The sequence below is a fragment of the Arvicanthis niloticus genome, chromosome 24 (assembly GCF_011762505.2).
Source record: "Arvicanthis niloticus isolate mArvNil1 chromosome 24, mArvNil1.pat.X, whole genome shotgun sequence".
In the NCBI taxonomy this organism is placed as follows: Eukaryota; Metazoa; Chordata; class Mammalia; order Rodentia; family Muridae; genus Arvicanthis; species Arvicanthis niloticus.
Genome location: NC_133432.1, coordinates 35,924,459 through 35,940,775, shown reverse-complemented (window position 1 = coordinate 35,940,775; position 16,317 = coordinate 35,924,459). Strand labels below are relative to the sequence as shown.

The 16,317-nt window shown below is 48.7% G+C and overlaps 1 protein-coding gene across 2 annotated transcripts; it reads right to left on the bottom strand.

Moving 5' to 3' along the window:
• Positions 1 to 2,820: 2,820 nt before the first annotated feature.
• Positions 2,821 to 14,484, bottom strand: Zscan25 (zinc finger and SCAN domain containing 25). 2 transcript variants are annotated; one of them, XM_076923697.1, is made up of 6 exons: positions 14,200 to 14,484; positions 11,532 to 11,956; positions 8,428 to 8,629; positions 7,722 to 7,813; positions 6,646 to 6,769; positions 2,821 to 4,639 (listed from the first exon to the last, which is right to left on the bottom strand). In XM_076923697.1, the coding sequence occupies exons 2-6, from the start codon at positions 11,913 to 11,915 to the stop codon at positions 3,810 to 3,812; spliced, it is 1,632 nt and encodes a 543-aa protein (XP_076779812.1). In that variant the 5' UTR covers positions 11,916 to 11,956; positions 14,200 to 14,484; the 3' UTR covers positions 2,821 to 3,809. The 2 variants fall into 2 exon arrangements, with proteins under 2 accessions (XP_076779812.1, XP_076779811.1); XM_076923696.1 differs by having other exon boundaries at positions 11,532 to 11,960; positions 14,200 to 14,481.
• Between the last annotated feature and the right edge of the window lie 1,833 nt (positions 14,485 to 16,317).

Below are 16,317 nucleotides of genomic sequence, written 5' to 3'. Positions count from 1 at the left end.
GATACAGACCTTTAATCCTTTAATCCCAGCACTTGAGAGACAGAGGCAGGCAGATCTCTATGAGTTCGAGGCCAGCCTGGTATATAGATTGGGTTCCAGAAGAGCTAGGGCTATACAGAGGAAACCCTATCTCAAATGAATGAATGAATGAATGAATGAACGTTGTGGCTGCCTGCCAAAAATGGGAAATAAAGCCACATTTCAAAGTGAATCAAGTAATACAACTGTTAGTCATTAACACTTTTCTTTGTTGTATGTATATCTATATACACACATTCATGTGTATAGGGATACATATGCATGTGCAGAAGTTAGTCTCAGGGGTCATTCCTTATGGAATCCACCTAGTATTTTAAGACAAGGGATCTCATCAGCCTTGAATTCACCAGACTGAAATTTACATGGGTTCTGAGGATTGAATTCAGGTCTTCATACCTGTATACCAAATACTTTAATGACTAAACCATTTTCCTAGCTCCTACTTACCTTATTTACAAAGCAAATTGGAAAAACAAGTCTCCGTAAAAAGGTATCAGGAGGCACCCTGAGAAAAAACCACAGCTTGTGATTGCAACAGCACACATCTACAAGACACTTCCCCAGCAGCCCATATCTAAGGCCATGGCACAGGGAATCTTCATGTTATTTACAGTTCACAAATGAATGAACAGCAAAGACCAGAAAAATGGCTCAGCAGGTACTTGCCACCAAGGCTAAAGATCATTATGTTCTGGGTATCGAACTCGCTGTTTCCTGAAAACTATCCTCTGACCTCCACATTTGCACCTTGGCAAACATATATACAAACATACATACATACACACACACACACACACACACACACACAAATTCAAAGAATTTAACAGCAGCAAAACCCTTTCATGCCAGTAAATTAATTTACATATGTATGTGGTATCTGGGTGTTCACATGTGTGTATGTGGAGACCCAAGGTTGATATTGGGTTGATATTTCTCTCTCTCTTCACCTTATATACCAAGGTGGATCTCTTGATAAACCCAGAGCTATCTTATCTTAGTCTGGGTAGTCAGCTTGCTCTGGAGACCTATCCCCATTTTCCACCTCCCACAAGCCAGGATAACAGGCAGGCAGAGCAGGCATGCCCACTGTGCCCACTGGGCTCTTATGTAGGGTGCTAGGGGTCTGAACCCCAACCCCAAGCCTGCACAGCAAGCATTTTCCCTGCTGGGCCACATCCTTAGCCCCAGACAGTTATTTTTAAAGAAATGTGGTTTTAATGCTGTAAACAGCATTTTAATGTTGTGAACAAATACCTTAATTTTCCTAACCTGCACACATGGCCTTTGTGAGTACATGACAGAATTCATGAGCACACATGTACACACACATACAAATTTTTACAAATCTTAATAAAGAGTAAGCAACAGGTCTGCTGTACTTAGTTGTGATCCACTCAACAGGGGAGCTGGGACCCAAACTCTGCTCCTCTGGAAGCACAGCCTCAACCAGTTACCTCTCCAGCTCGCTCATCTTGCCTGTGGGTATGTTGTGGCCAGCTGCTTCAAGCTCCTCCTGTGACTACTCCACAGTAACTGACTATAAACTAGAGCTATGAGCTAAAATAAATCCTTTTTCCCTTAATTTTTTTGTTAAGTCATTTAATCACAGCAACAGAAATGAAACTAGAATGTCTCATATGACAAGAGTCCAAATGATCAGAGGAGAGGAACTATTCAGTATCATAAGATGAGTGGTAAATATAACTCAGGGCAAGAAGTTGACAGGGCTTAAACCCCACCCTTAATCCCAGCACTTGGGAAGCAAAGGCAGGGAGATCTCTATGAGTTGGAGGCTAGCCTGGTCTACACAATAAGACCCTATCTTTAATAGGGTTATAGCTCAGGAACAAACCCTCAGACTCAGAGGAGCCTGAAGATCAAGTTGATTCACTAAGTTGTGAGTCCTACAAGCTCAGGATTTCTTTAAAATGTTATTTACCTGTACGTGTATCTCTATGGGTATGCAATAATTTGTGTGTAGAGGCCAGAAGAGCGTGTTTGATCTCCTAGAGCTGGAATTAGAGACGTTTTGAGCCACTCAGTGTGAGTGCTGAGAATCAAACTCAGATCTTCTGCAAGAGCAGTGTCCAGTCTTAACGGCTGAACCACCTCTCCAGCCTGTAACATTTTTTATTCATGTTCATATTTATGGGAGGTCTGTGTATGTGTAAGTGAAGGTGCTCAAAGAGGCTAGAAGACAAAACCCTAGAAGAATGTGTCAGATTCCCTGGAGGTGCAGTTACAACCTAGAGCGAGCTGCCAGAACCAAACCTGGGTCCTGTCTTCAAGGGCAGCAACCTCTTAACCGCTGAGCTGTTTCCCAGCCCTAAGTTCAGGACAGTCCCTGTTTGATTCACTGATTCATCTGCCCTAAGCTTCCAGAGCTCCTAGCACACTGCAGGACCTCGAGAAACACTTACAGGATGAATGAGATAAAATAAAGGTTAGCCAGGCCTGGTGAAGATGTGAAGTTCCAGCCAATCCCCAGAATGGAGCAGGCGGGTTCAAGGCTACAGTGGACCACAAGGCTACTCCAAGGCCAGCCTGAACAATATATCAAGACCTTGCCTCAAAATAAACTTTTTTGTGGGGGAAGGGATAGAGCTAGGAATAGAACTTACCCAGCATGAGTTAGGCCACAGGTTCAATACCCTGTGCCCACCCACACACACCCTCACTCTCTTCCTCTCAGAGGTAGTACAGATGCTAAAGTTCCATTAAACATTAATATTAGTTTGTCTTTCAAATTAATTCACCAGTAATTTCCAGGAAAGTTACTAATTGTCTTAAAATATTTTCTTGTTTATTCAGTGATCAGTAGCAAAATATTAATTTCCTAGTGGCTGTGGTTAGTGCAAGGAATAATGAGATGGGAAGACTTTACAGATGAGAGTAAAATGTTCCAGTCCATGACAATAAGGCTGCCAAGAAAGCAACATAAACAAGGCTTCATGAGAGAAGTCTCCATGTGAGGTGGAGAGTACGTGAGGGCCCACACGGGGACAGGCTGGCACAGGCGTGTGCATTAGTTCTGATGTGGCACTTGCAACGACACGTGCTTTGGGATACTTACAAGGTACTGCTCCAGCTCTACTCATGCTCCACGATACACTGGTTCCTGTCCCATGGCTTTCTGAGAGCCAGGAGCACAGCAGATGTTTAATAAATATTTGTAAATGAAAGACAGCTGGAGGGAGGGCAGGCCTGGGCTAATGATCTTGCAGGCAAGACAGAGCTCTCTGACAACAAGAGCTTCGAGGCTGGGCACACACCTCAGTCAGTAGAGTACCCCACCAAGCATGCACAAACCTTGGAACTCATCTCCAACACAGCAGAAACCAGGCATGGTGGCACATTCCTGCAATCCCAACACTGGGAAGGTGGAGGCAGGAGGGTCAGGAGTTCAAGATCATCTTCAGCTACACAAGTAGTCTGAGACCAGCTTAGATAATATGAGACCTATCTTTAAAAAAGGAAGGAAGAAGAAAAAGAAAGAAAGAAAATGAGCTTCAAGCTGCCTATTTGCAATAGAATTCTGCCCTTTCCCCAAACTTGCTGAGGAGGTGGGATCCCATCCCTACTGTGGGAGAGAAAAACCCCGCAGCTCAGGGCAGTGTTTCCCTAGAATAGAAGAGCTGAGGGAAACTGTGGGCCCTCTGCAAGCTTCCCATACGCCAGGCTCTGCCGTCCTCTGCTGGTCCTCACTGGGCACTGCCCAGAGCACTCGGTACAAGGAGTCGCTCCTTGGCAGAGCTGTTCCCTTGGTAGGCTCACTGCACCGGAGGCTCCTGGCGATGCTGGGTCTTCTGATGACGGTTGAGGATGGACCTCTGATTGAAGCTGCGACCGCAGGCTGGGCAGTGGTAGGGCTTCTCGCCCGTGTGGATCCTCTGGTGTCGCACCAGTCGCTCCCCCTTGCTGAAGCGCTTGCCGCACACCTGGCAGCCATAGGGCTTTTCCCCAGTGTGCGCCCGCCGGTGCACCGCCAGGTTGGCATTCCGGCTGAAGCTCTTGCCACACTCGCAGGTGTAGGGCTTCTCCCCGGTGTGCGTCCTGCGATGCACCAGCAGGTGCTGCCTCCGGCTGAAGCCCTTCCAGCAGTCTGCACACTTGTAGGGCTTCTCCCCGGTGTGGCTGCGTTGGTGCACCTCCAGGTGATGCCTCTGGCTGAAGGTCTTCCAGCACTCGCCGCACACATAGGGCCTCTTGCCTAGGTGGGTCCTCTGATGCTTGGTGAGGTACTCCCTCAGGGTGAAACCTTTCCCGCACTCCACACAGCCAAAGGATTTCTCTTCTTCGTGGGTCCGCTGGTGCCTGACAAGGTTGGAGCTCCGACTAAAGCCTTTTCCACACTCAGGGCACTGGAAAGGCTTCCAAAAAGAATTGTGGGTGTTGAGGGCATCAGGCAGGGGGACCCCATGCTGAGGAGCAGGAAGCCCAGGCACACTGGTCCCAGAGCCCCCAGGCTCCTGCTCACAGGTGGCCCCTGGCCCAGGAACCTGGATGGCGGCTTCTCCAAACCCATCGGAAGTCAACCCAACAAATGCTCTCTTCAGGTCTTCCTGCTGGGGCTTAGCCTCCTTCTCCTTGCTCCCAGCACCTGTGTGGCAAAGAAGGTCAACACTGTGGTGACGTTCCATCACACTCCTCCAACTGCTGCTCTTCATGCCCAGAAATCAGGCACCACCCCGGCTCTCAGTACCTGTTTCTCTGCCACCGCTAGGACAGTGGTTCTCAACTTTCCTAATGCTGTGGCCGTGTAATCCAGTTACAAGTGTGCGGTGACCCCCAGCCATAAATTTATTTCATTGTTCCTTCATAACTGTAATTTTGCTACTGTTATGAATTTTAATGTAAATATTGGATATGCAGGACATCTGATATGTGACCCCTAAAGGGTCAAACCCACAAGTTGAGAACCACTGCTCTAGAGCACTGTCTGATCCTGTAGCCCCCAACCCTCTCCACTTGCAGATGTGAGCAAGCCTAGTTCCTTCCACAGGCAGGCAGGCAGGCAGAGCCAAACTCCTCTTACAACTCTTACCTAGGGCTTCCTGCATGCCAGGGGCCATGTGGGCTATGTTAGGCTAGGAGATCCAGTATGGACTTGCCACCATGATCCCCAAAACCCTCAAAAAACAGAAAGTCACTTCTTCCTGGGGATCTGAAAGGAACTGAAACACCTATAGGCTGCCATCTCTCCTCTCAGGGCCCTCATGGTGCTTATGGTTATGATACAATCTACACTTCGCTAATATTCAGGCTCTGCCATGCTATCTATGGCTCCTTGAATGCTGGCCCCCCTCAGACCTGAAGGCTCACTCTCCCACTGTGACACTGTGGTCCTGCTAGCACAGCATGTCTGAAAAGCAGCTCCTCTCTTTCTATCAGTGACCACCTAAGGAACTTGGTGCCCTATGCCTTTGCCTCCAAATGCATCCCTCTATCTTGGTGGTGGTGGTGATGCTGTGGCTTCTTGGGAGAGTCTCACTCTGTAAACCAGACTGGCCTCAGATTCATGCAATCCTGAGTGAGGTCTGTATAACCACAGCCAGCTTCTTAGTGAGTCCCATCAGCGGCTCTTCTTCCTTTCCTTTGGTTAACAACCTCGACACCTTTGGCTTCCATGAGCCCTGAAATCTGACTTTGTTTACTCTTACCACCTCCCTGTCCTGATGCTGAATTGCATGACAGATTTTAATATCCTCCCATGGAAGGTTCTGCTAATTCAGACTTTTACTTCCTTCAAATCTAACTCAGTGGGGCTCAGTGAGAGATGGCTCAGTGGTTAAGAGCACTTGTGCATCCAGCAGACCTGAGTTCAGATCCCAGCATGCATAGAACAAGCCCACTGTGGTCTCATAAACACCAGCAGTGTGGGTGGCAATGACAGAAAGATCGCTAGGACTGTCAGTCTTAAATGAAAAGCCCAGGCTCCAGGTTTAGGGAGAGACCCTGCCTCTAAGGAATGAGGCCAAGTGATAAAGGTAAAATCCCAATACCCTCCTCTCTCCTCTGGGCATGAGCACAGGTATGTGCATCCATATGCATGTATACAGCACACGTATACAAACTAACTCGGTGATTTCTATGAAGAGCACCCACTACTGACTCTCCTCCCCTGGCCTCTTTTACACTGACTGAACAGTCAGTCAGCCCTCACTTCCTCTATCTACAGTTGTCCACACGCATGCAAGCACACTGCATTCTCCCATCCAGCACACCCCATCCCTACCCCGTCCCAAACCAAAGCTGCTACTTAGGGCCTGCATACAGGGGGTGATCGGTAACCATCTACAGATGGACCAGATCCACGCTCCTCTTCTGCTCCTTCCCTTTCTCTGCAGAGCTCCATGCCCTTCAGTCATGGGCACATAGCAGGTGTGTTGGCATCAACAACCTGCCTCGTCACAGCCAGTCACTCATGGCCTTATGCTTGCTTGCTCCATCTTATTTCCTGCTGTTAGCTCAGGTATGTACCAAGCCAGCTTCTCCAACACTCCACACCCCCTACCCTGTTCTGTCAGCAGCCCCACAGCTAGGGCAAGACTCTTAAACTGCATCTCCCAAACCCCTCTTCCTCACTTGGCCGGCAGAAGACCTTACCTGGAAGGACCCCACAGTCCTGTGAGTCCACATACTCCCCAAAGCAGTCAATCTGAGCTGGGGCTACGTGTCTCCACTCCTCCTCGGGAAAACCCAAAGTCATGTCTTTAAATGGTCCCAGACCCTGAAATGACAGGAGATTGCTGTAGATAAAGAAAGGGAGCTACAGAGATGGCGCGGTCACTAAGAGCACTCACCGCTTCTGTAGAGGACCCATGTTCAGTTTCCATCTCTCTACGCCCCCACCCCACCCCCCACCCCACCCCACCCCACCCCTACACACACACACACACACACACACACAAACACACACACACACACACACACACACGGCAGCTAATAACTGCCTATGACTCTAGTTCCAGGGGATCCAATGCCCTCTTCTGGACAGAGTGCACCAGGCAAACATGTGGTACACATACATACATGCATGCAGGTAAAATATTCATACACATTAAAAATAAATTAAAAGATAAAAGTTAAGATTCCTAGGGTTGGTAAAATGGCTCAGTGGGTTAAGGTACTAAACTAAACTACTTGCTGCTAAGCCAGATGACCTCAGTGCAATCCCTAGAAACAGAATGGTGTAAGAGAGAACTAACTCCAGCAAGCTGTCCTCTGACCTCTACGAGAGCACTGTGGTATATCCCTCGCCACACATACACTAAATACATTTTCAAAAACAGGTGGGGTAGTCTACCTGGAGCAATAAAGAGAGGCTCAGGCAGAGCAAAGACAGAAGGAACTGGACCCTGGATGAGCTAGGGACAGAACGGCCATCTCCCAATAGCTTTAACATAGGGTAACTGACATGCTCAGACCATATGACCATATGCTAGTCCCCCCACCACCTCAGCATCCAGATGTCACCAGCACTCCCTCCTCAAGCTTGAGCCACCTCTGTGTATCCCCTCAAGCCCCACCTTAAGGCTGTTTAAAAAAAAAAGAACACACATAAAGGTAGAAGCAGAGAAATAAGCACACAAAGCTGCCTCTGGCTCCCACACACGGAAGGCTGAACATATGCATATCCAAAGGAAATACATAAAATCTCCAAAACAGGGACATCAGCTCACCTGAGATGTGGCTGCAAGGAACCCAGCAGCCATCTCTTGGTCTCTGGCACTCACAGAGGGAAGCCCTGGGCCCACGTGAAGAATGGGCAATGCTGGGCAGAAACAAACGCACAGAGGGATCAGGGCTGTCGTCTGCCAACTCAAAAGCACCCCACCCCAACACACACCACCTCAGAACCCACAGACCACAGAGTACTGCATCAGTACCACAAGGACCCACAGCCAGGAGTGCTGCCTGTTCTGGCTGAGACCGTCCCCTCAGAGTTAGGCACACTCCTGAGTCTGCCATGAGGACAGGTCTCTCGCTCACAGTCGCACGTGCTTTCTCTTTCTCTCTCTCTCTCTCTCTCTCTCTCTCTCTCTCTCTCTCTCTCTCTCTCTCTCTCTCCTCCCCTCCCCACTTCGTGGCTGTGGTTTGTCTCCCCCACTTAATAGATACACCTCCCATATCATCAGCATAGTACCTAGAGGTTCTAGAAGGATGTGAGGAAAAGGGAGAAGAAATGATAAGAGAACATGGTTCTACTTGTACCCCGAAAAACTGGTCAAGGTGTAAAAAAAATACTTCATCTGCTTTCTACTAGGGTAGGGGAGGTAGCCCAGAAAATTCAGAATTCTATCTTGCCCATAACTACTTAGCCTAGCGCTGAGTTTCTAAAGGAACCGTAGATGGGAGGGGCCGACATCCTCATTATCTGAGTCTTACCTTGCTCCTGGAAGGCCTGTGTCCCATCTCCAGGGCCCTGGCTCAGCTGTTCTGCGGTGCTTGGGCCTAGGCTCTGAACTCCTTCCCCCTGGGGTATCCCCCACTCAGGCTTGACTTCTACCGGCCCCAAGTGGATGCCTGATTGCCAAGATCCTCCTCCAAGGGCTGTGACCAGCTGTTCTCCCTGGGCAAGGCATGGGACCTAAGAAGAATCACATACCAATTAGAATGAGACCTGCTGGAGTCTGTTAAAGAGAGCGAATTTAAACTAAGAAGGAGAGCAAGGCTGAGGGTGGGACTCCATTGGCCCCACAGCTCTGGGTTACATCCTAGGGCCACATAAACCCAGTGTGGTGGTCTGAGCCTGTAATCCTAGCACTCAGTAGAGGCAGGAGGATCTTTCAGAGTTCAAAACCAGACTGACCAGTCTAATTAGTGAGCTGCAGGCCAACCAGGACTATAATAGTAGACTCTTTCCAAACAAAAGGATAGAAAAGGAAAGGAAGTGTGTGTGTGTGGGGGGGGGGGGGGATGGAAGAAGGAAGAGCTGCTGACCTCCCCCACAGGAAGAGAGCTAAGCACCCCCCTCACAAGGCCCTGAGCAACTTTTGTACCAGTCCATGTTATGGGACAACCGTCCCTCTACCTGCCTCAGCATATCCGAGTCCAGTGAACAGAGTCCTGCTGAGAATTCGGGGTACCTGACTCACCTTTGGAAAACAACCTCACAGTTATAGAAGCCCAAAATAAAAGCCACAAACTCCGAAATGATGGAACTAGCTAATGAGAAGCAGCTGCCCCACAGGAAGTGGGATTTTGCAGCCAGTCTCATAGAAAAGGGGCCCTGCCCACTCACTTTCACTCGTCCCTCCCTCTCCTCATTCTCTCTGTTTTTAATACTGATAATCAACTTGACAGGATCTAGAATCACCTATGAAACAAACCTCTAGCAAATCTGTGTCTAGAATTGGTTAAATGAGGTGGGAAGACCCGCCTTAAATGTAGGTGGGGCTAGCCCACGGTGGGGCTAGCCCAAGGGCTGAGGTCCTACACTGAATAAACGAGGAGGGTGGGAGTGAGGGACTAGAGAGAGGGCTCAACAGCTAAGAGTGTGCACTACTCTTGTGCTACTCTCACAGAAGACCTAAGTCTAGCTCACAGCCACCTACAGATAATACAGCTCGAGCTCCACTTCTGGCCTCTCTGGATACCCGAATACATTTGCATATACTAACATGCAGACGCACACAGACACACATAATAAAAATGTTATCATCTTTAAACAAGAAGGTGAAGGTGAGCTGAGTCCCAGCATCCATCACTGCTTCTTGAAGGTGGATGTGGTGTTTACTGTCTCACCCCTAACAACACACTTCCCCAACAAACTGTGAACCAAAATGTGAGCATCTCTCTATTAACTCCTGCCTTAGATACTTATTTAAGCCAAGTGGTGGTAACCTATGCCTTTAATCCCAGCACTAAGAAGGCAGAGGCAGGAAAGACTGTGAGTTTGACGGTAGCCTGGTCTACAGAGTAAGTTCTAGAACAGCCCCGGCTCCACAAAGAACAAAAAAACAACAAACAAAAAACAACAAACAAAAAAGATATTTATTTAAGGACTGGAGAGACGGCTCAGTGGTTAGGAGCACTGGTTGCTCTTTGAGAGGACCCTGGTTCAATTCCCGGCACCCAGATGGCAGTTAATAACTACCTATAGCTCCAGTTCCAGGGGTTCTGGACGCCAGAGGTACCGTATGCACATGTCGCACAGACCTACATACGGGCAAAACACTCATACACATAAAATTTTTTTAAAAATCAAAAGGATTTTTTTTTCTTTGTTTGTTAGAGACAAGATTTTTCTGTGTAGCCCTAGCTGTCCCAGAACTCACTCTGAGGACCAGGCTGGCCTCGAACTCAGAGATCTGTCTGCCTTTACCTCCTGAGTGCTGAGATTAAAGGCATGTGCCACCACTGTCCAGCTCTTTAAAAAAATTATTTAAAATGTCTTTTTTTGTATATGTTGTACTACCTATGCATGCTGCATGCACATGTATGCACATGTCAAGCACAATGTGAACTCAGTGTCTTTCCCACCAACCTGCACCTTGTATATTTAGGCAAGGCCTGTCCGTCATTTCTTGCTTGCTGACTTCACCCGGCTATGTAGCCAGCTCACTCAGCGGATGCCAACTCCACCTCCTGAGTGCTGGGATTACAGATGGACCACACACCCACCCAGTGTTTACATGGAGGCTGGAAAACCAAACTCCAGTTCTCATCCTTCTCATCCACTGAACTAGCTCCCCAACCCTAAAAAATAAATGTCTTTAATACACCCCACTCTGCTCCTCAACTCCTTTCTGCAACAGGTGAAGCCACAAACTGATTTTGCCTAAGTGGAGGTCTCTAAGTAAGGAATCCCAGAGTGACAGACTGGGGTTGTGCACTCACATTAGTCTCTTCCCCAAGGGCCTGCAGGGCTTACAGTGGGCCTGGAAAACTATCACAACTACTTCCATTGGATTCGTGGCTCACCAGGGCTCTCTGATGCCGAAACCAAGGATCAGACTTTTCTGCCCATAAACATCTCTAGAGATGGCTTTGTTTTATTTATTTTAAGTGTGTATATGATGTGAGTGTGTGTGCACTCACACACGTGCATGTGCATACGAGTACAGACACATGTGGCACCAAGCATATGAGGAGAACTTCCAGTGTTCGTTCTCATCTTCCACCTTATAGTACATACTCTTGCTGATCACTGGGCAGTATGCCTGCCTCCCTGGCCTGCAAGTTCCCGGCGGCGCCAGTCTCACTGCTGGGATCACACATGCACGATATCTCATGTACCCTTTCTACAGGTCCCAGAGATCTAATCTCAAAGCCTCATGCTTGCACGGCAAGCGTTTGTCCCCTGGGCCATCTCCTCAAGCCCTTAATCTTCTTGCTAGAATGCAGCTACTCTCCAGGAGAGGCCCTCTGGGGACTTGGAGACAATGGAGGAGGTCCCATGTCTCATCTATTCCCACCACTTTCTTAACCTCTTCATCTCTGATTCCCACACCAACCAAGAAAGGCCTGGACACCCTCTTCTCACCCACCGCCTTGGCCTCCGTGCTCCCCATCAGCTCCTCCACCATGGCCACCAGAGCCTTGCCGCTCTCTGGGCTGTGTTCCCGGATCCAGGTGTAGAACTCTCGCGGCAGGATGGTGAGGAACTGCTCCAGCACCAGCAGCTCCAAGATCTGCTCTTTGGTGTGCAGCTCCGGCCTCAGCCACCGCCGACAGAGCTCTTGGAGCTCCCTGAGGGCTTCCTGGGGACCAGCAGCCTCTTGGTAGCGGAACTGGCGAAACCTCAGCCGAAATGCCTCAGGACTAGAGTCCTCCCCTCCCCTGCCCCATGGCAGCTCCTTCTCCAGTTTGACCACTGGAGCACCCATCTGCTGCTGAGGACCTTCTGCCATCTCCAGACGCTCTTTCAGCATCTTCAAGCTCCAGCAAGACTGAGGATGACAACAGGGGTAACCTGTCTGAGAAGAGAAGATGCACAAGTCAGCCCATCCACTTCTGGGTCTATACCAGTGACTATCTCAGAATTCTGACATCTATCATGAAAATACTATCAACTGACTTGGGCTTAGGTCAGTCAGGGTGGTGACAATAGATAAATAGGTAAAATCAAGACAAATTTTTAAGGTTAAAACCAACAAATTCACTAGTGGCTTGACTATGATAGCGTGCTCAGTCTAAATACAATGCCATACAGGTTACTGCAGTGCTCTTGATCGCCCATCATAACTAGACGGTAAAACCCAGCTGAAGGCACAATACATTTGGACACAGAGAAATCAAGCTGGAATTGACCTGGAAATTTCCTCCATGTTAGCTGGTTTTCATAGTGCTATACAAGCCACTGGGGGAGAAAAGCCATGGCTGGTATTTCCCAGCAGTGATGCTTACGTGCTACAATAATGAATGACCTGACAGACAAGGCACGCCCACTGCTGCAGCATGAAGGTTATGGGAGTAACCAACCACTTTCTGCCTGGACTGGCGGCCTGCTCCACAGGAAGGAACTCATATCTGGTGCTGTAAACCTGCTCAAAAGCCATAGCCTGAGAGACTCTACCACTGAAGTCTTTCTAAAACAGACAGGGTGTCAAGCCACCTAAATGTTTATGTCTATGTCTGTAGAGTGGTACTGACTTCAGCCTTGACCAGGGAAGGCTCTGCCTACTTCCAGCTAAGGCAGTGGCTCATAACTGGTCAGAGAGCTGAGAATAAGTGGCTGTTGAGTGCTCAGCCTAAATGGGGCATCTGTTATCAACACCCCACACAGCCAAGGCTCGGGAAACATAGTGGAAGTGGGGACAGAAAGAACCTAAGAGTCAGAGGTGGGGACATGACACAGCCATTGCAGTTACTGCAGCCATGCTCATCTTCACAAGACCCGCACAGGATCAAGCCAGTAAAATCAGTCCTCACACCAAGAAAAAGAAGAGGTCGTGAGAATGGGAAGGAGATGTTTGGGTGCCCCTGGGAGGGGTATGAGAGGGGAGTTAGGGTAGATATACGCAAGACATATCATACAGGTGCACAAAAATATCAGAGAACAAGCAAAAGATGAGGCAGAGAGAATATGCAGGCAGCTATAGCTGTCTCCCTCCCAAAACATGGGAGGTCTAAAAATAAAGATGGGGTTGGAGAGCCAGCTCAGCGATTAAGAGCACTGGCTGCTCTTGCAGGGAACCCAGGTTCGCTTCCCAGCACACACACACACACACACACACACACACACACGGTGGTTCACAACTGTCTGCATCTCCAGTTCCAGAAAATCTGTTGCATCTTCTGGGTTCTATGGACACCAGGCAGGTAGTGCATAGACATACATGCGGGGGGGGGGGGGGGGGGGGACCTCATCACAGAAAAATAAAAACATATCCAAAAAAAGGAAGAAAGAAAAAGTTGGGTGTACTGGTGCACATCTTTAAACCCAGCATTGTGGGTCTGAGGCCAACCTGCTCTACATAGTGAGTTCCAGGACAGTCAGAGATATATAGTGAAGACTTGTCTCGAAAAAAGAAAGATTAACAGGAGTGTCATTAGTGGCCTGTAATTCCAGAACCTGGGAGCCCAAGGCAGGAGGATGGCGAGATCCAAGCCAACCTGGGTAATCCTGAAACTGGAAGAGAGGGAGAGAAGAGGATGGAGGGAGGAGAGAGAAAGGGAGGAAGGAATGACAGGTGGGAAGCAAACATTACACCCGAGGAAAAAGAGGCTACAATGCAGACAGTAAAATGAGACTTGTTTACTTCCGGGGCAGGCAGTCTAGCAAAACAGGCCCCAAGCCCAAAGCACTAAAGCGCTCTGCTCATTAGCGCAACTAGCGGGCGACAAGCCATGACCTTATGCTACAAATTTCATGGGACGTTTCTGTATTTCTCTACCCGCCTGTTAAACCTACTCCTCATTTTTCCCATCTATAACATTCATCATTCTGCTGCATAGAGCTTTCTCGAACGTCCCTGCTATTGCCTTTGCTCGGCCTGCCGGTGCCCTGGGGCCAAGAGGCCTTCGTGCATCTTTCAGGCCTCTGGCAGGCAGAAGGTGCCGCGTGGCTATTCTTCTAATAGCTGTCTGGCATCCGCGTCTAAAAAACGCTTAGCGTTCCTTTTCGGAGTCCCAGGGTCAAGGTCTTCCTGCGGTTCGTGGACCCCCTACGTTAGGCCCCCAGCCTGGCCTGACCGCGACCCACATGGATCTTACCTGAGATCACGGATGTGCGTGGAGAATACGACCCCTGGACCGCTGCGGCCCCGCCGAACAGCAGCCTGCTCTGTCCAGACCCGCCCCGCCCGGACCCAGCCGCGGCCTTGACGGCGCGCTCAGCACCTGCCCTGGCCTGCGCGGACCGGAAGTGAGTAGCGGATGCTGTCAGGCAGGTGCCCAATGGAAAAGGCCCGTGTCCGGTTCCTCTCTAGGATGCTCGGAGGTCCCAGAAGGAGGTATATCTCTATGGTCAGTCATAGCCAGTCCAGGCTCCCATTTCCTGGCTCTATTGCACTTCCATACCTTTTTTTTTTTTTTTTTTCAATGAGTCTCTACAAAAAAGGAGTTTTCCTGCCCTAGACTAAAAGAAAGATTAGTCTATGTGTATAAACATATATATTTTAATATGTATTTATTTAGTGTGTGTCAGAGGAAAACCTGTAGGGTCAGTTCTTTCCTTCCACCACATAGGTCCCAGGAATAGAACTCAGACCATCTGGCTTGGGGGCATGCACCTTGACTACTGAGACATCTCACTGATCCCAAACATAAATATTTAGAAGGCAATTAGACAATAAGTTCTTTTAGGAAAGGTGATGGTTAGTTTTAAATGTACCTTGACAATCTAGGAATCACCTAGGAGGAGTCTTAATAAATTGTCCCTCCCTGCCAGGTTGGCCTGTGGGCATGATGCAGGAAGAGCCAGTCTTCCAGAATAGGTGGGTTTGGGTCATGGGCTGTATAAGAACGGAGACGGGGAGATAAGTAGTAAGCATGCGTATACTAACGCATTTCTCGCTGCTTCTGACTGAGGATATGATGTGACCAGCTGCTTCAAGTTCCTGCTACCTTGACATCCCTACAATGAGGACTGTAACAATCTCCCCAAAGCTGTTTCTGCTTGTTTCTTGTTTCTTTTGTTTGCGTCAAGGTCTATGTGATATGTTTATAAAAAGATAAAGAGATTGAGAATATGTTCTATGGAGGTATAATCAGGTATGGGGGAAGGGGATGCCTCAGCATTAAGGGGATGTCTCAATGCTGAGACATCCCTTCCCCTGAGGGACCAGCCACATGGCAGTATAGAGAGGCAGAGAGAAAGGGAGAGGAAGGAGAGGGGGAGGAGGGGAAGGGGGGGAGAGGAGGAGAGGGGGAGGGGAGGGGAGGAGAGGGGGACGGGGGAGGGAGGAGAGGGAGAGGGAGGAGGAGAGGGAAGCAGAAGCCAGCCATAAGCATGTGGAGAGAGGGAGGTGAAGGGAATGGGAAAGGGAGAGCCCAAGAGGGCAAGAAAGGAACAAGAGAACAAGAGAGCAAGAGAGAAAGGAGGGGGCAAGCAGCCCCTTTTATAGTGGGTCAGACCTAAGGTAACTGTGGGGAGGAGCATACCTGGCTGTTGCCAGGGGGTGGGGGTGGAGTTTAGACAGAATGCTACTTAGTTCTGGCTGTTCAGAAACTTGCTATATAGGCCAGGCTCGCCTTGAACTCAAAGAGATCTGCCTCTGCTTTCCAAATGCTGGGATTAAATACTGTCGGTACTATGCCTGGATAATAACTGTATGCTTTTAACTTTCTAGCTTTAGTGTATGAACTGTTGCAGAATTCCTATAAAAGACATGCATACTGGCTTCTCTGGGAAAACAAACACCTTGTGATGGAAGGGTTATTTTAGAGCAGGTGACATTTTAGTTAGGATTAGACCTGATTTCTTCTTTCTGGAAAAGACAGAAAAGGGTATTGGAACTAGAGACTGGTGCTCAGGCCAAACATGGTGGTACACATCATTAATATTAGCACTAAGGAAGCAGAGGCAGGCAGATCCCTGTGAGTTCCAGGCCAGCCTGGTGTACAGAGCAAGTTCTGGGACAGCCAGAGCTGCATAGTGAAACCCTGTCTCAAAATTAAGTAAACTTTTCGTTTTGGTTTGTTTTTGTTTTTGTTTTTGTTTTTGCTTTGTTTTTGTTTTTGTTTTTGTTTGTTTGCTTGCTTGCTTTTGAAACAGGGTTTCTCTTTCCTGGCTGTCCTGGAAATCACTCTAGACCAAGCTGTCCTTGAACTCAAAGATCCACCAGCCTCTGCCTTCTGAGTTCAGAGGTTAAAAGGATGCACCACCATGCC